We start from the raw sequence: 19,225 nt of genomic DNA on the forward strand, positions 1-19,225 counted from the left end.
GCCACCAGATAGGGATATTGATTTTTGTATTGACCTTGAACCGGGTACTCGCCCCATTTCTATACCCCCTTACAGAATGGCTCCCGCGGAGTTAAGAGAGTTAAAAGCCCAACTTCAAGAGTTGTTAAACAAAGGCTTTATTAGACCAAGTGCATCTCATTGGGGTGCTCCGGTTTTGTTTGTGAAGAAGAAGGATGGGAGTTTTCGAATGTGTATAGACTACAGATAACTAAACAAGGTAACCATAAAGAACAAGTATCCTCTTCCCCGCATTGATAACTTATTCGATCAGTTACAAGGTGCTTGTGTCTTCTCTAAGATTGACTTGAGATCCGGTTATCATCAATTGAAAATACGGACAACGGATGTGCCAAAGACTGCTTTTCGAACGAGGTATGGGCATTACGAATTTGTAGTGATGTCTTTTGGTCTTACGAATGCCCCTGCTGCGTTAATGAGCTTGATGAACGGGATTTTTAAGCCATATTTGGACCTCTTCGTGATCGTATTTATTGATGATATATTGGTATACTCAAAGAGCAAGAAGGAACATGAAGAGCATTTGAGAATGGTATTGGAAATGTTGAGGGAGAAAAAGCTTTATGCCAAGTTCTCTAAGTGTGAGTTTTGGCTAGATGCAGTGTCCTTCTTGGGGCACGTGGTTTCTAAGGAAGGAGTGATGGTGGATCCTTCTAAGGTTGAGACAGTGAAGAATTGAGTAAGACCTACTAACGTGTCAGAAATAAGGAGCTTTGTTGGGTTAGCTAGCTACTACCGCCGATTTGTCAAGGGATTCTCTTCTATTGCTTCCCAATTGACGAACTTGACTAAGCAAAATGTTCCATTTGTATGGTCGGACGAATGTGAGGAAAGCTTTCAGAAGCTCAAGACTTTGTTGACTACCGCACCTATCCTTACCTTGCCAGTAGAGGGTAAGAACTTCATTGTTTATTGTGATGCATCCTATTCTGGTTTGGGTGCAGTACTAATGCAAGAGAAGAGTGTGATTGCTTATGCTTCAAGGCAACTAAAGGTGCATGAACGTAACTATCCGACCCACGATTTGGAATTGGCTGCGGTGGTGTTTGCATTAAAGCAATGGAGACACTATTTATATGGGGTTAAGTGTGAGATCTATACGGATCATCGTAGCCTACAGTATGTCTTTACTCAGAAAGATTTGAACTTGAGACAGAGGAGATGGATGGAACTACTGAAGGACTACGATATCACTATTTTGTATCATCCGGGGAAGGCGAATGTTGTAGCGGATGCTTTAAGTAGAAAGGTGGGAAGCATGGGAAGTCTAGCTCACTTGCAAGCTTCTAGACGCCCATTGGCTAGAGAGGTTCAGACTCTAGCTAATGACTTGATGAGATTAGAAGTAAATGAGAAGGGAGGATTGTTGGCTAGTGTGGAGTCAAGATCTTCTTTTCTTGACAAAATTAAGAGAAAACAGTTTGATGATGAGAAACTAAGGCGAATCCAAGATAAAGTATTGCGAGGGGAGGCTAAGGAAGCACAAATCGATGAGGAAGGTGTTTTGAGAATCAAGGGAAGGGTATGTGTACCCCGCGTCGATGATTTGATCAACACTATTCTGACAGAGGCTCATAGTTCAAGGTATTCTATACATCCGGGTGCAACCAAGATGTATCGTGACCTAAAACAACACTTTTGGTGGAGTAGAATGAAGCGTGATATTGTTGACTTTATTGCCAAGTGTCCAAACTGTCAACAAGTAAAGTATGAACACCAAAGGCCCGGAGGAACACTTCAGAGAATGCCCATTCCGGAATTGAAGTGGGAAAGAATTGCAATGGACTTTGTGGTTGGTCTTCCAAGGACAATGGGTAAGTATGACTCCATTTGGGTGATTGTTGATAGGTTAACTAAATCTGCTCATTTCATTCCGGTAAAGGTGACTTACAATGCAGAGAAGTTAGCCAAGATCTATATCTCAGAAATCGTTCGATTGCATGGGGTTCCACTATCCATCATATCAGATAGAGGTACGCAGTTTACTTCTAAGTTTTGGAAAACATTGCATGCGGAATTGGGTACTAGGTTGGACCTTAGTACTGCGTTCCATCCTCAGACCGATGGTCAGTCTGAAAGGACGATTCAAGTGTTGGAGGATATGCTTCGTACATGTGTGATAGAGTTTGGTGGCCATTGAGATAACTTCCTACCCTTAGCGAAGTTTTCATACAATAATAGCTATCACTCAAGTATTGATATGGCCCCATTTGAAGCATTGTATGGGAGGAGATGTAGGTCTCCCATTGGTTAGTTTGATGCATTCGAGGTTAGACCTTGGGGTACTGACCTTTTGAGGGATTCGATAGAGAAAGCGAAGTCTATTCAAGAAAAGCTTCTAGCGGCGCAAAGTAGACAAAAAGAATATGCAGATCGAAAGGTTAGAGACTTAGAGTTCATGGAAGGTGAACAAGTCTTGTTGAAGGTTTCGCCAATGAAAGGGGTGATGCGATTTGGTAAGCGAGGTAAACTTAGCCCAAGGTATATTGGTCCATTTGAAGTACTTAAGCGAGTAGGGGAGGTGGCTTATGAGTTAGCCTTGCCTCCAGGGCTGTCCGGAGTGCATCCGGTATTCCATGTGTCTATGTTGAAAAGATATCATGGGGATGGAAATTACATTATCCGTTGGTATTCAGTTTTGCTTGATGAGAACTTGTCTTATGAGGAGGAGCCTGTTGCTATTTTAGATAGAGAAGTTCGCAAGTTGAGGTCAAGAGAGATTGCATCCATCAAGGTGCAATGGAAGAATCGACCGGTTGAAGAAGCCACTTGGGAGAAGGAGGCAGATATGCAAGAAAGATACCCACAGCTGTTTACAGATTCAGGTACTCCTTTTCGCTCTTGTTTTTCCTTCTTGTGATCGTTCGGGGACGAACGATGGGTAAATTGGTATCTATTGTAACGACCTGTTTAGTCGTTTTGAGTAGCAGACTTCAATTCTGGAAAAACTGGTAGAAGCGACAGACCCCACGACGGACCGTCATGGGCATGACGGACCGTCGCAGGGTCTCGTTTCAAAACACTTAGAAAATCTGAAATTGGGTACTGAAAATCGACTCTCTGAACTTCGTAACGGAATGGCAGGACGGACCGTCACAGATTATTCAGTGGAAATTGAGTCTCTGACCCTTGCGACGACCTGCAGGACGGACCGTCGCAGGCACGACGGGCCGTCACAGGTTGCGCAATCCCAGTCTGGGTCGGATTTCTTGATACGTTTTAAGGGACGTTTTTTACTATTCTTGCCTTAATTATAAAGTTAGTGGGTTAATGTTAATAAGTCTAATTACTTGGGGGTTAAAAGAGGTAACCTTAAGTTAATTAGTGGGGCATTATTGCCATCTTTTATTCTTAATTATATACTAATTAGGGTAAAAGAAAGAGGGTTGGAATAAGAAAAATAAGAAAGGACAAAGAGAGACAGAAAAAGAAAGAGAACGAGTAGAGAGAGAGAGAGAAACGAAAGGGATAGCAAGGATTTTGAGAAGATAGCTTGTTGATCGCAATTCTTCGGTGGAGGTAGGTTATGGTTTTCATGCTATTCGTAGTAAACTCTTAATAACGAATGATATGTGTTAGTAGTATTGTAAACCTTCTATATGCTTAATTGTATGCTTGCATGAATGATGAGATTATGTAATTGTGAATAAATAAGCATGATGAAGCTATTGAATCCCAAATCTTGAAAAGAAACCCTAATCTACTTTGTTAATGATGATGCCTTGGTATAAAAGAAGGCTTGATGAACAAAAGTGGTGAGATTAGGGGATCGGGTGCCACGTTCCGGTACCAGGATAGAATATATGGATCGGGTGTCACGTTCCGACACCAGGATAGTATATGGATCGGGTGCCACGTTCCGGTACCAGGATAGTATATGAGGATCGGAGTGTCACGTTCCGACACCAGGATAGTATATGGATCGGGTGCCACGTTCCGGTACCAGGATAGTATATGAGGATCGGAGTGTCACGTTCCGACACCAGGATAGTATATGGATCGGGTGCCACGTTCCGGTACCAGGATAGAATATGGATCGGGTGTCACGTTCCGACACCAGGATAGTATATTGAGGAGCGGAGTGTCACGTACCGACACGAGGGGAATAAAGATAATGAGTCTTGAAAGATGATAATATATTCAAATCTAATGAACCTAATTCCCAAATGAGTATGATGAGGAGGCGTGAGTCCTCATTGATGTGCTTGGTGTTGTAACCAAGGGTTATGGTAACTGTAAATGTTGCATGCTAAGGATATCAGTTGATTTTATGATATTATCTGGTATATACTGTTTTCTATTTTGAGTTGGCCGATGATATCTACTCAGTACCCGTGTTTTGTACTGACCCCTACTTTTATGTTTCCTTCTTTGTTAATTGTGGAGTGCAGCAAACGTGCCATCGTCTTCAACTCAATCGCAACTCTAGCCAGTCTTCGTCACATCGGATCTTCAGGGTGAGCTAATGCTTCTAGCTTGGACTGGATCTTCTTCCTCATGCTTGATGCCTTGAAGTTCCGGCATGGACTAGCTTTTACTTGTTTTAGCTTTTAGAATACTCTTAGTCTAGTAATTTGATCATAGATGTTCTTGTGATGATGACTTCCAGATTTTGGGGATAATAATAGTTATTGATTTTATTAATGAGTTTAAGTCTTCCGCATTAATTTATGTTGATATTATATTGAAATGTTAAAGTTTAGATTGGTTGGTTCGCTCACATAGGAGGGTAAGTGTGGGTGCCAGTCGCGGCCCGGATTTGAGTCGTGACAATATGATTTAAATTTAGTATGTACTTATTATTTGGTAAGTCTATAGTTCTATTTGATTTTAAGAATCCAAGTACTACTATGAATTTGATTAATTTTTTCTTTACCTAATTATATGAATCTTTTCTAAATTTGGTTATCGTAGAATACGTAAACAGCAAAAATAATATTTTTGACTATATTTTTTTCCCTAAAATACTTACTTTCTAAATATTTGAATTGTTAATCATTGTGATAAATAATACTTTTTATCATAACGATAATATATTCAGTAAAATTCTACGTGTGAAAAATAGTAAAATGTATGCAAATCCTTTACAAATAAAAAAATGAATATATGACAACGAAATAACAATCAAACAAAACAATAAACTATAGTACTTTTTATATAATTTTTAATATATAGATTTATATTACTAAATAAATTATGTGTGAATTCACACCAACATTAATTGATTTCATCTGGCACTTTTAAATCAAACCAACTAAATTGAAACGGGGAATTATATTATGAGTGGTACCCAAATATTCATGTATACGTGGATTTTGTATTTTCTAAAATATTAAAAGGAAAAGGCAAAAATTCAAAAGGCTATCCGTTAATAAAGCCATTATTACTCAAGAATTACAAGTCATCTAAATATTTGCAAAAAGAAATACATTTGAAGAATTTGGTGGTTGTATATTATAAGGAGAGAAAGATGAAATGCTATCCCGTTAAATAAAAAAAAATATAAAAATTCTTACGTTTAAATTTTAAAAAGAAAGAAAATGAAACTTACAAGTATCATTAGATTTTTATTTATCAATTTCGTATGCTGACTTTTACCAATTTCATGCGAAAATGATCATATATTTTGAAAGAATATTTGCAATGGGTCAAAATGATCCATAGAAACCTTTGTTTGGTCTATTTTGTTACCACCTGTATGACCATGATATTTCCTAGCATTATTTTAGTGATTATTATTAAATTAGTCTAAGTAATCATATCACTTATAAGATAATCACATATTATAAATCTATATATAAGCATTATTGTTAATTTAATAAAAATAGTAAATTAACTTATTATTAAAAATTAAAAATATTCATATTTATAAGAATAATTATTTAATCAAGGTATGTACTTTCCTCCATTCCATATTAACTAGAATATTTTTGATACATTTTTCATTTTTTAAATCAACTAATCTATTCAGTTTTTAAGACTACTTTTAGAGTGTTCTTCCAATTTTACCATTCATTAGTTAGTATTGAAATTAGTGATTAATTAATATTTAGTTATTTTAATCATAAATTTGACAATAGTTACTAAGGGTAAAAATAAAAAAATAAGTTCAATTTATATCTTAATCTACTTTTTTAAAGGGTGTAAAACACCTCAAAAAATAAATTATTATAGAATGGAGGGAGTAAACAAAATTGATGCGCTTTTTCGATTGGTTCTCAAGTGTGATCACTTAATTACTCTTAAGAAAGAATCTTGAATTTAGGGATATAAGATATGTGTATTAGTGACAAAGTATACTTGTTAAATAAGAACGAATACTATGACTTGAATGATTACTAATTATATGCATTTCATTGTCTAATTATTTGTAAGAATCTTTATCCTTTGTCTCTAAAATATATGATGTTCAATAAGCACATAACATTTTTTTTCCATCCTCTATTTTTTTCTCAAAGAAAATAAATTTTATTTCAATAGTTAATTGTAAGAAAGTCACTAAAGTATAGTCGGTGCACAAAAAATTCCATATTTATAATGGGTCTGGAACTTTTATTCTTAGATTGGATTTCTAGGGTAAAAGTGAATTGAAAAATTAGGTTACTAATGGGTTATATGGGATATTTTTTTAATTTGGGTGGGTCTTTACTTGGGTGGATCTTTATTTGGGTGGGTTTTTTATTTAATAATTTTTCAGATTTTTGATTTTTTATTATAAATAAAAAATGACATGGACGAATTTAAATCTGACACGTGTAAAAAGTGGTTTTGTAAAATCACCGTTAAAAAAAATGGCATGAATGAGCCTTTTTTTAAACGATAGTGGCATGGATGAGCCAAACTTTTAACGGATGGCATAAATGAGCCTTTTTTGAAAGTTTGATGACATATTTGAGCCTTTTCCCTATCAAATATAATACGAACAATCTATCATAATACAAATATTAATGGCTGCTTACATCGACTCAAATACATGATCTATGATCACAAGAAGATGACATTAAAGAAGTCAATGAATATATTTTATCTTATTTAAACACATCATTTTAGCTTCTAAAGATTTCCAAAAAAGTCATACAAAGAAAATAAAACTTGCAAGGTCACCTAAATACTCTGTAGGATATAAAGTTAGTTAAAGGTAGTTGAACTTCAATAGCACTTTTGGACTTTCATATTTTCTTCCCTCCATTTTCTTCTTAAACCTCAATTTTCTTCTATAAAACACCCTTCTTATTTATGACTTCCATAACCAAAATCAACTTCTTTCTTAAAAATCTCAAAAAATAAAAAATCCCAAAATGGAAGGGTATAAATTTTTTAAGGATTTTCGACGTTTTGTACCATATTTAGCCATAGTATTGATGATTTTTGGCATACAAGTTTCAGGGCAAATTACTACAGCATGTAGTAGCGCGATGCTAAGTAGCTTTAGCCCTTGTATTAACTTCATGAGCAATAATGGTTCAGGTTCACCAACTTCAGCTTGTTGTCAATCTCTTAAGGAACTTACAGCCAGTGGCAAAGATTGCCTCTGCCTTATTGTTACTGGAAATGTTCCTTTTAAAATACCAAACAGAAACGTCGCGATTTCCCTCCCCAAAGCTTGTAACAAAGATAGTGTTCCCATTGAATGCAAAGGTAAAATCAAACATTTTTTCCCCAGTATTTAGTCATTGATAACACTCATGAAATTGTAGCTCGAGTGCACGCTCCGTTAGAGGGGTATGAACGTCATTTGGCATTCGAGTAGTATGATTTGGTAACGAATTCTGTTTTCAATTTCTTGTATTGCAGGTTCTTCTACTCCTCTTCCAGCTCAAGGTACCAAAACGAACTCAATTAATTTATCTAAACTAATACGAACAAAAAAAATTTCTAAATCAAAATCGAAATCAAATACTTTGATCTAATAAAGCTATATTGGTGTGACAGGTCCAGCTGCCTTATCACCATCAGGATCTCCACGATTTCGAAATCCTAGGCCACCTCAAGCTCCTAGCCCTGACGGTAATTCATTTTTCATTTTCAAAATTTCTCGTGAATTCAATTGAACATGATGAATCTAAGGTCCAATCTCGCGAATTGCTAAATTGGTTCAATGTAAATTGATGCCAGGTGACGATGTTCCCGAGCCATTCGATCCTCCTTCGGGACCAGGAAGTGATACAACACCAGGATTAACACCACCATCACCAACAGGCGGCGGATTGGGAAATCCTTACAATGGATTTTCACCTCCATCTTTAACAGATGACGGATCTGGAAATACTGATACAGGATCAGGATTCAGGCCTAATTTAACGCCTTCTTCTGCCCCGGATTCACCGAGATTTTCACCATTTGTTGTTCTGGTAGCTTGTGGAGCAATTGTTTTGAAGTTATAATGAATTCATTCTTATAGTATGTGAACATTGTTTGCAAACATTTTTTGTTGTTTCATTTGTAATCAATTTGTACTATCTGTATAATGAAATTTTTTGGGAGTTTTGAAATTTATATATACATTTTTTAACTTTTCAATTTGCTTTATAATAATGTAAAACATGATGAAATCACGTATAGAGATCTAATAATGTATAATTGCATACTACTTCTTAATTCTTTATCATAGGATATCAACGTCATTGCATAAGTGAGTTTAAAAAGGACAATGTCAATGTGTACGTATATCTTATTCTTATCTTGTAAAAAAATAGTGAGATTTTACTTAATTATGAATGATAGACGTATTCTGATTTCGCAAACATAGTGAAATACATTGGATTTGCTCTCATAACAATAGTGAAATATATTGTATCCATTAACGTCTGACGTAATAAGTGTATCTGCTATTATATGATACCCGTGTTAAGAAGATATTTGCAATATCTCTGGTAAAACTCAAACTTTTGCTATGTATGGTAAAAATTTAAATTTATGATTATTCCAGATAATTTGAGGGGTTATTAGTTTGCTAAGCAGAAAAAAACGAACTACTGACTACACCATTCCTGTAAATTCCACAATTTAGAGGGCATATATGGAAATAAAAGATCTCTTTTTTCCCGCCATTCGCTACTTTCTTCCATGCATAAAACATTCTACCCAACTTTCAGAATCTGTATAAATTAGTTTCCACTAATCAGTTACTCAACAACCCTCTGATCAGCAACACAAAAAAATAACCGTTTCTCTCTCTCTCTCTATAGAGCAATGGCGGACGTACTGATCCTTTTCTCAGTTCTCCTACTCGCCGCCGGAACACTACCGGAACCACCAGAACTTCCGCCAACTTCGCCGGAGTCATTATCTACCACGATTGGATGTGCAGACGAACTGGTGGCGTTCTCTCCATGCCTTCCGTACATTTCCGATCCACCGAACAATATATCTGATTCGCCTCCGTTTCAGTGTTGCGATAACTTCTCGGAGGCATTTGTTGATAATACTGCGATTTGCCTTTGCTACCTCGTTCGCAACCCTCAGCTCCTCGGATTTCCAATCAGTTCTATGAAGCTGTTGTCTCTAAATTCTGTGTGTCCCGTGGAGGATAAAGAAGGCGCGGAGAATCTATCTCTCGAGTCTCTCTGTTCAGGTTTGGATTCCGATTACTCACGTTATAATCTTCCTGTGACTGCATTGAATCTTCTAATGTAATTGGAATTTTTTCGTTATGGACTGATAGTAACAATTTATTTGAAAGTAGATGCTGTTGATCTAGTCTATGAATTGAATTAGTTGCTCTGTTTCAAAGTGTTTGATGCTTCGGTTTCAGTTATTCAGGCAAAATTGTGATTTGATCGATATCTTAAAATATGTGTAGTTAATGTTTAATCCTTTTGATATGAGGTGAATTCTAGCTTACATAATCATGTAGTTTCAATATAAAAATGATTCGATTTAGCTCTGGAAATTAGTCAAATGTCTGTCGATGAAAATTGCCAATCAAATTGGAACAATTGAGAACTCAGTTAAGTATGCTAGGATTTGAATTTTATCACAAAGAGGTTAAGGACAAATTTGTGCTTTTGGCGTTATGATTAGATTCTTCTTTTTAGATTTGGACTTGTGATATAATTCGTTCTGTTAGAGTTTTCGAATGTGCTCTTTACACGTACAAAAGCATTTCGTTGAATCTGACCAAAAAATGGGGGTAATCTTACCACGGAGTTGCAATGTAGTTGAATTTCTACTTACATTTTGCTAACACTGTAGAAATGTATGCTTCTTATTTCACTCTATGTTATGAAGAGTTCATATTGCTAATGCATCCATTTGTGGTTTTGAGTTATCTGCACAGATAGCTTGTCATCGAGTGAACACAAAGGAAGAACTTCTGTGTGTATATGCGCAAATGTTGTTACTGTCAATGAATTATTCTGTATGTATAAATTAACATTATACGTGCTATCTAGAACAGATCGTACTACTACTTGCTTCATGTTATCACGGATGTGAAAGATATTTCTAGTTGACGTTGTTACAGATGTGAAAAAAGTTTCACGAATTCTCATTGAATCTCCTAATATCGAAGGCAGCTTTTACATGTAATAGTTTCATTTATTGGTATAATGCATGCATCCACTGTGAGTAAATATGTCCACTTAGTAGATCATGATCTCAAAGTTGCATGAATTTAAAACCATATGTGTGTAAATCCATCTGCAGTAATCGCATGACAGTACTGAGCACTATTCCAAGCATAAATACCATAACCTCTTTCTCTTTTTCCCATTTGATTTGCTAATTTGATACTTGAGTTTCCGTCACCATTTACGTTATCTGGACTCCTTTAGGTATACATATATGAAGTGTTGATATACTTCTAAGAGTTCTGTAATATGGAGTCATGTTACACCTGTTAGACACAAGTATGTTGAAGACAAAAAGTTACATAGCTCACTATACTGAAGATCTTTTAAGTACATTCAAAGATCAGCCATTTCATTCAGCATATTCTCGACCTTGACGATGTTTTTTTTCCGTGACTCAGGTTCAACTACGCTGCCTCCTTTTAGATCAATAATAACAGGTAATTCTCCTTTGATCTTTTGTCACAACCAAACTGATGATACTACTTATTCAGAATCTCCTGATCACTTCATTGTGTAAGAATTTCTAGCAGATCACAGGGGTTCAAGTCCAAGACCAGTGCGTCGTCCTACACCCCCTAGCTCTCCTAGACCACCAAGCAGTCCAGATCCAGGCAAGCTACTTATCTTCTGTTTCTTCAAGCTTATAACTTCGACATTCCAATTGTTCATAACATTATCTCTATATAACATTTATAAAATTGATATCAGAGTCACATAACTGCAGTTCTTAGAAACTTCAGATACTAGTTCCAACGGACAAAAAAGGAAGGGAGGAATAAAACCAGGGGAATGAAATTTGAAGTTGGAAGTTGATTTTCTAGTAAAAAAAATGAATTGTCGCTTTATTGCAGGTGATCATGATAACCCTTCACCACAAGCTCCACCAGTATCTGTCAGTTTACCACCTCCATCCTCCAATGTCGGTGACGATCCTAGCCCCGGTGCTCAAGCCACAACAGAATGTTCATCAGCCATAGAACTAATGTGCAATTACCGTCTATGGATTATATCTGCAATGTCGATTCTCCTGTATCTCTCTTGCAAGCACCAACTTAGTTAATACTGTCTCTTTCATGGCATCATAAACTGACAGTTTGATTGGAAGATATTAAAGTCAGATCAGAATTCTGTGGATAGATGTAAAACTACTGGCATAAAATTCTTTGTTAAATTCTTGTTGTTGACATGTACTGCTTTATCGGTATCTGATGTACACATAATCTTCTTAGCATATGAATGAAAAGCGATGCAAGATCCAACATGAGCAAACACTTGTCTTACTACAGCCATTCAGTTTATTAACTTGCCCAGGTTTGTTCTTCCTCTTCCTTTTAACTTCTTACCTTCAGTTGATCAATTGGTGTAGACATTTAGTGAATTTGATTAAATTACATGTCAAAGGAGGGGGAGATTCTTTTTTTTCCTCATAGTCCATGCAAAACTCCTTTTCGGTGAAGCAAATTGGCGACGATTGTATTACCCCTATATTCTTCCAAATTAATGAAGAGAGACATGCCAGCATAACACAAGGGATAGTTGAAACATAAGAATAGACTCACAATACCATCTTTCTATCGACCTGAAACTCGAAAATAATTAAAACTAAAATCTTGAACACAGCGGGTGTATCGATCAAACAGTGAATACTTGTAGCGTCAGATTTTTGGGCAGTTACAATGACTAAAGTTTTTTTCCCAGAACATAAGATTCATAAGCTTCAAGAGTAAACATAACACAAAAACAGAGCTTCAGATGTTGGAAACGGGAGCATCTTTGACAGACTCGCGCCAAGCATATTCCCTGGCTCCCTCCTTGTCGACAATTTTAATCACAAAGTTTGGTGGGGCAACAACCAGCCTAGATCGGATCTCCATGATGCACTTATCTGCCAAATCAACAGCTTCTTCAACTGTCATGTCCTTTCGGTAGTGCCTATCCATCATGGCAAGAGAGAAATAGGAGCCATAACCAAACGCTGCTTTATCCACCTTGTGCAGAGTAGCAATATAATCAATGTAATATAGAGAAGGGCCTGTCTCCTTGTCATATCCAGCCAGGATAATGTTCACCATGTATGGATTCTACAAAAAAAAAAAAAACATCCCAGTTAACCAACCACAAAACCAAATCGCACATCAAAATTTGAAAACTGACCCTCACAGAACATTATTTTTTTCAAGAGTAAAAGAGACTTCAAGTTTTAATAAGCAGGAAAAAGTATTACTATGTTTGCTCTCTGTGAGCTATAATGTATCAGAGGAATAGGGTAGAGGATGAATTTTCTTGCAACATTTAGCAATGCATTATTTTCCTCTATTAAAGTACTTTTAAGTGCACATATACATGATAATGGTCTGTATTTTGCTAGAAATTGTATGTTCCCAGATGCCCTAATGGCTGACAAGTAATTCTTCTCTTTCTAAACAGATCTGATACAAGAGATAGAATTCACGAATTTTAAGTGGATGGATGACTATCCGCCACATCATCCTCATATTCATCCTTCCTCCTTATGTTGGTCTATTCTTAACGACTTCATTTCCAACTGTAATATACACATTAACAGTAATCAGTTGGAGCAAACCCCCTCCCTCGCTGAACTTAATTTAGATGGTTGTTCTAAGGGTAGGGTTAAAGCGGTGTTGCTTGAACCATCACAAATTGTATGGCAACATTGGCCTGTTTATAAGTCATAAAAGGAGAGCAGGTCATTAGTGTAACAGAAGCACGTCCCTGTTCTTTTCATCATACATCATAACAACAAGATTGGCAAGAATGTGTTGAGACCAAAAAGTGATGAATCAATGGGAGGCCCTCTTTGCAGTTCAGCCTCTCACTATCCATTAGCACCATTTTATAATTTTGTTAGCTCCCAACTTATATATTGTTCAAAACAAATGAAATTGTAGTGATTAAACAGGAGTTATGGTGTCTGCCTAAATGAAAACAATTTAGATATCTAGGTTCATCTTTCCGGAGTGCTACAGCATATCCTATGGCCTACAAGAATGTTAAGCAATAGGAACAAACATACTAAAGCGAGAAGGCAAATCATATCAAATGTTGCAAGACTAGAAATGTTGAATGAAAATGAATCTTGGCCCATAGCAAATTCACAAAGAAATGAGAAGATGTATGTGCTTCATACAAGATTAGACAACTTTTGAAGATTGGATGATTAGGAAAAATTAAACAAGATAAATAGTACTCCCTCCGTTTCACAAGGAATGACCTAGTTTGACTTGGCACGGAGTTTAAGAGTATAAAGAAAACTTTTGAATCTTGTGGTCCTAAATTAAAGTTAGGCCAAATGTACAAAATTGCCCTTTGATCTTGTGGTCTTAAACATGCCACGTGGAAAGTTGTTACCAAAAAAAGAAAGAGGTCATTCTTTTTGAAACAATCTAAAAAAGAAAAGGAGGTCATTCTTTTGAAACGGAGGGAGTAATTCACATCCGAAAGATACATGTAGAAGATAAAATGGGAAAGGTCACTTGAGTATAGTTTGGTCGTGCTTTATGTGAACCTAAAAATGCACCAGTATGCATGTGTGAGATAATGATGACAGAAGGTGCAAGAAGAGAACATAAACTGAAATCATATAGAGTGATGTTCTCCTAGAAAACGTACAATTTCACTACAATCTCTCAAAATCCCTATGGATTTAATGAAGCAAGCGATCTGTGTAGATGGATCAATTGGTTTAACAAACACATCCTAGTTCCAACAATATGGGATCATCTTTTTTCCCTCTCAAAAAAGATGATAACAATAAGACAGGACTAAGACTTAATTGTTGTTAAACCTACACTAGATTTGCATGTCCAAATTGTGAGATCAAGGGGAACTCTAGTATCAGATTACCCTTAATTTTGCCTTAAAAGACAACTTATTGAGTATTGAAAATTAGGCCCCTATAGAGCAAAATGAATGTAGTGGATTCATAACCAAATTCAATTTGTTTGGATTAGAAGCTTAGTTGATTTATTCAACCATCTATCATTAGCAAAGAATACATTTTGCAGACAGACAAGTTCATGCCTCGAAGTCTAGTAAAATATACACAGTAAAAAAGGTTTAATGTGCACGACATGCTCCCTAACTAGCACACGGGTAGGGAAAGAGTAGGCACATACTGTACGCAACATTGATTAAACCCCTATGGATTTAATGAAGCAAGTGATCTATGTAGATTATCCCAATTGGTTTAACAAACACATCTTAGTTCCAACAATATGGGATCATCTTTTTCCATCTCAAAAAAGATGATAACAATAAGTCAGGACTAAGACGTAATTGTTGTTACACCTACACTATATCTCAGGCTTGCACAAGTTTGCTAAAAAGTTTGTATGTCCAAAGTGTGAGATCTAAGGGAACTCTAGTATCAGATTACCCTTAATTTTGTCTTAAAAGATAACATATTGCGTATTGAAATAATATGGACCCAATAGAGCAAAATCAATGTAGTGAATTCATAACCAAACTCAATTTGTTTGGATTAGAAGCTTCGTTGATTTATTCAACCACTATCATCAGCAAAGTATACATTTTGCAGACAGACAAGTTCATGCCTTGAAGTCTAGTTAAATGTACACAGTAAAAAAGGTTTAACTTGCACGAAATGCTACCTAACTAGCACACAGGTAGGGAAAGAGTAGGCAGGCACATACCGTACGCAACATTCCTCTTACATTTTTGCAAACAGGCTTCTTTTACTTCTCCGACCCGTGATTTACAAGTCATCAAAGAAGCAACTCTAAAACTGCACTAAAACTTGCCCTATACATCATATCTGGTAAACACACTAATAATACAGCTGAGCAGGAGATTTTTGTTAGGATCAAAATGGTGATTCAATGTTGTTTATCATGCAATTATACTCAGAACTGACAGATGGGCTATATACTAGAGGTCATACTTAGTAGGTCTTCGGACATAAATTTGATTGAAAAGTAAAAAGAGTTTCTGAAGTTGAAGAGAAATATGGTATTTAGAATTGAAGTTGTGTTTGGACATGCATTTCACTTGAATTTTGTGAGTCATAAGAAAGAATCTACTTGAAACTTGAAAAACTTAGCTGAATCATCCCAATGTAAGACCAAACAATATTCTGAATAAAAAAAAAGGGTTCATGTTGGCCCCAAGTTTTTACAAGGAAGTTTCTCTACTTCCTGGAAGACCAATATTCATCATTGGCCAGATTCTGAAATGCTAATTTCAGTCGACACAGTCACCAAAGAAGCTGATAAAAGAAGGCAGAACTTTCACAAGATCTAGGAGTGCAATCAAAGATAACGATCCTCATAGTGAAGCTAATTTATACAAAAAAGAAATGAGAGAATTTTAACTACATTAAATGATGCCATACAGAATTGTAACTGCTGCAGACACTTTGATACACAGGGTTGTTAATATGGCAAGAGTTGAAAATGCTACAACAAGTATTTCATGCCCTGATATATAAGCAGAAAGCCATGGATTGACATAACAACAGCGATTCATTTAGAATTAAAATAGAGCATACTACTAGGAGAAATGGCATATGAGGAATTTGTCAACACAAACTTGCTTCTCTCACCCAATCTTTCCTTTCCTGTTCCAACAATGTTAATAGAAAACTAGAGGAAGATGCTTAATTGCTTTTACAGATACATGTCCAGTGAGATCCCACAGGTGGAGGTGGGGTCTGGGCGGGTTGTATACAGACCTTATCCATACCTCTTCTGAGAGGCTTAGTTACTCTTTACATCTGTTCAAGTTACTAATCTACATTTCATCCAATACTCTATGAATCAGGAGTCTTTCCTAGTCAGGTTACGGACATGTATATCAGTATACAAAATGGAGAACCTTTGAAAATTCTAGCTTTACGGAACCATGAAATGAAATGGGCTTTAATAATAGGAATGGTTTTTCAAAGGATTCATTTAGCCAACCCCAGCAAGTATGGAGTTCATGCATACTTGATTAGTGTACAGTTGATCCTCAGTTGATTGATTGATTACAGTGCCAAACCCTAATTTCACATTTTGGGACTTCTATACATTTAAAACCCTAAAACTGTACCCAAATGAAAAACAAGCTCAAATCTTGATGTAACTACAGTATCAAAACCCTAGATTCCAAAACCAATACCTTACGCAAAGCTGTAGCTAGCTCGCCTCTTGTAAAATTAGCCGTAGCAGCTGTAGTCAACGGAATACCATTACGAAACTGATACAAAGCCACATTTTTCTGCACATACTCCGTAAACTGGGCTCTGCAAATTCACCCAAAAATTCAACATACAAATAAAAATTCCATAGAGATCGAAAAAAAATAAACTATTAAATCTAGCAAACAAAACCTGTCTCCAGCTTCACCACTCGCTCCCATAAGTTTATGCGAATCGAGAATCATGATTTTGTCTTCATTAGATTTGTGAACCAATATACTGTGCACGGCGGAGGAGTCCGCTACCACCAGTGAGAAACCGTTACCGACCATTCCGAACACACACTCCATTTTCTTCTAGAAAGTTCTGTAGATCCTTTAGATCTTCTTCTTCTATAAGAGATTTGCAGAGATTTCTCCGATTTTTTTTACTTAAAAGTTTTGGTTTAGTATAAGAGCTTCGAAGGGCGTCTTGGAGAACAAGTTTCAGCATTTTCATTTTTTTTTTCATATTTTAAGCTAATTGCACTTTCATCCATGTATCTTTTCATTATTACTAAACTATACCTTATAGTTTTCTAGTTCGGAAGTCTACTACAACAACTTTTAATTTATTTCTATGATTTGACCTATTTTTTCGTTTGTATGGAGTACGAGATTAGGATAGAATTGTTTGATAGTTGGATAAGAAATAAGTTGTTTATGTATTATTTTTTTTGTATAACTTATACGATATTTGGTAAATAGATAAGAAATGAGTTATTCATGTGTAAAACAAAATTAATATAATTAATCATACAAGATACAAGAAGAGAGGTGAGCGAGAAAGGAGAGTGGAGAGCGAGATATGATAGAGGCGAGCTAGAGAGTCAAATACATGTACATGTTACTGATATCTAAAGAAAATTACACTTAATTTTGATCTATATATTTTGTATATATGAATCTAGACATTCAAATACGTGTATTTGCAGTCCAAAATCTGTTAAGATTCATAATATTGCAAACTAACATAAATATAAATAACTACCTATTAAATTAGTGAGATTATGTAATTTATCTATGATTTGATTTTTCAATTCTTTTCATAAATTTACTTTTGTCACATCCTAATTGCCAAGGTAAATATTGTCCGCTCAAATATTATACTCTTTGGCCAAAAAAATCTTATTGTCTTTGCTTTAACTCAATAACATTTTGATTTTTTGAACACACAATTTATGTATCTAATTGTAACTTGTTTCTTATATAAATGTGAATTACTTTAGTTAAGCTTCACAATAAATTTCACTCCGACTTAAGAGTCTCTTAATTAGGAACTTATCGTCTTTGCTAAAATGTGTTTCATTACCATTGTAGGAGAGATATTGATATTTTTTCGATTTCTTAATTTGTTATGTATTTTGGTATCATGTTTGTTTGATCAAAACTTTATAATTATTAAGTAGATACAACAATTAGCTAATTCTCATATTTATTGTTAGATTTTTTTATTGACTAATGACATTTCTTCAATATAATCATAAGATAACAATATATGATTATTGATGAAAACAATAACATATGTTGTTATGCACCTACTAAAGAAACTACATATAATTGGATTTTTTCCAAGGAGGAATCACTAGACATAATTGGTCATTTTATATGTATATTTATTGAATAGATAGATACATTCAAATATTTCAAACTCATGTGATAATAAAGTACTATCTTTTCTTTTACTCGCACAATCGAAGCATACATATTAACGCTCAGTTATATTATGCTTATTTCCTCTTCTCATATATCATCAGATGAAATTTTAAAAAAGATTAACTAGATTCAAGAACTGAACCTATCACATGTTAAAATAGATTGATAATGTAATTGTTACTAACCTGAATTCTTGTCAAAAATTTAATTTGTGATAGATGGAGATTTAGAAATTTTAATAACTGTATTATAAAAAATGAGAACCAATTATGTATAGAGAATACTTGGAAGTTGAAAATATATACATGTATGCAAAATATAGATCCACCTTTGGATTTTAAAAAAGTGTAAATTAGGTACATAACATTCTATATAGTAATATTCTCAAGTTATAACAGTAGAGTCTGAATTTCAGTGTATAAAATTTAATATCTCAATCTATAGTTTTATTAATAAATATAATATTAATTATAATTTATTAAAAAGAGTTGTTATTAACAATTAATAAAAAAAAAAGGAATAAACTAACAATGGATAATTAATATACCTAATTAACACACAGATAAACTAATAATGGAAAATGGGATATTTTATCAATTAGCACGTTTTGAAACTGTACACTAGCACGTTTTAAGGTATTTTAATTAAAAATTAACATTAAATTAACACATTTTTAGGGATATCAAAAAATTTTAGATTAGCATCACTGCTTTGAATATCTCTAGTTAATTTAAATGATATTAGTTTTTTTTATTTAATTT

At 35.0% G+C, this 19,225-nt stretch overlaps 3 protein-coding genes across 4 annotated transcripts; 2 read left to right on the forward strand and 1 right to left on the reverse strand.

The window, feature by feature from the left end:
• The first annotated feature begins 7,249 nt into the window (after positions 1-7,249).
• On the forward strand, positions 7,250-8,535 carry LOC104649376 (non-specific lipid transfer protein GPI-anchored 21-like). Its single transcript, XM_010328373.4, has 4 exons — positions 7,250-7,677; positions 7,834-7,860; positions 7,972-8,046; positions 8,155-8,535. The coding sequence occupies exons 1-4, from the start codon at positions 7,338-7,340 to the stop codon at positions 8,421-8,423; spliced, it is 711 nt and encodes a 236-aa protein (XP_010326675.1). The 5' UTR covers positions 7,250-7,337; the 3' UTR covers positions 8,424-8,535.
• A 600-nt stretch (positions 8,536-9,135) lies between these two features.
• On the forward strand, positions 9,136-11,882 carry LOC101251621 (non-specific lipid transfer protein GPI-anchored 25). Of its 2 annotated transcripts, none has more exons than XM_019215734.3 (4): positions 9,136-9,613; positions 11,012-11,050; positions 11,141-11,224; positions 11,465-11,882. In XM_019215734.3, exons 1-4 carry the CDS (start codon positions 9,232-9,234, stop codon positions 11,671-11,673), a joined length of 714 nt encoding a protein of 237 aa, XP_019071279.2. In that variant the 5' UTR covers positions 9,136-9,231; the 3' UTR covers positions 11,674-11,882. The 2 variants fall into 2 exon arrangements, with proteins under 2 accessions (XP_019071279.2, XP_010326727.3); XM_010328425.4 differs by having other exon boundaries at positions 9,141-9,613; positions 11,144-11,224.
• A 267-nt stretch (positions 11,883-12,149) lies between these two features.
• LOC101249580 (proteasome subunit beta type-2-B) lies at positions 12,150-17,244 on the reverse strand. Its single transcript, NM_001321184.1, is given in 3 exon segments — positions 12,150-12,694; positions 16,752-16,875; positions 16,963-17,244. Coding segments are annotated over 3 exon segments (615 nt in total). The 5' UTR covers positions 17,121-17,244; the 3' UTR covers positions 12,150-12,361.
• Between the last annotated feature and the right edge of the window lie 1,981 nt (positions 17,245-19,225).

This window comes from Solanum lycopersicum, chromosome 9 (assembly GCF_036512215.1).
Source record: "Solanum lycopersicum chromosome 9, SLM_r2.1".
NCBI classification, from domain to species: Eukaryota; Viridiplantae; Streptophyta; class Magnoliopsida; order Solanales; family Solanaceae; genus Solanum; species Solanum lycopersicum.

Excerpts from the sequence above, each read along its gene's own strand:
- LOC104649376 (XM_010328373.4), top strand. The coding sequence starts at position 7,338 with ATGGAAGGGTATAAATTTTTTAAGGATTTTCGACGTTTTGTACCATAT. Across the intron at positions 7,678-7,833 it reads TGTTCCCATTGAATGCAAAG|GTTCTTCTACTCCTCTTCCA; the intron begins GTAAAATCAAAC and ends CTTGTATTGCAG. Across the intron at positions 7,861-7,971 it reads TACTCCTCTTCCAGCTCAAG|GTCCAGCTGCCTTATCACCA; the intron begins GTACCAAAACGA and ends TTGGTGTGACAG.
- LOC101251621 (XM_019215734.3), top strand. The coding sequence starts at position 9,232 with ATGGCGGACGTACTGATCCTTTTCTCAGTTCTCCTACTCGCCGCCGGA. Across the intron at positions 11,051-11,140 it reads TTTTAGATCAATAATAACAG|CAGATCACAGGGGTTCAAGT; the intron begins GTAATTCTCCTT and ends AAGAATTTCTAG. Across the intron at positions 11,225-11,464 it reads ACCAAGCAGTCCAGATCCAG|GTGATCATGATAACCCTTCA; the intron begins GCAAGCTACTTA and ends GCTTTATTGCAG.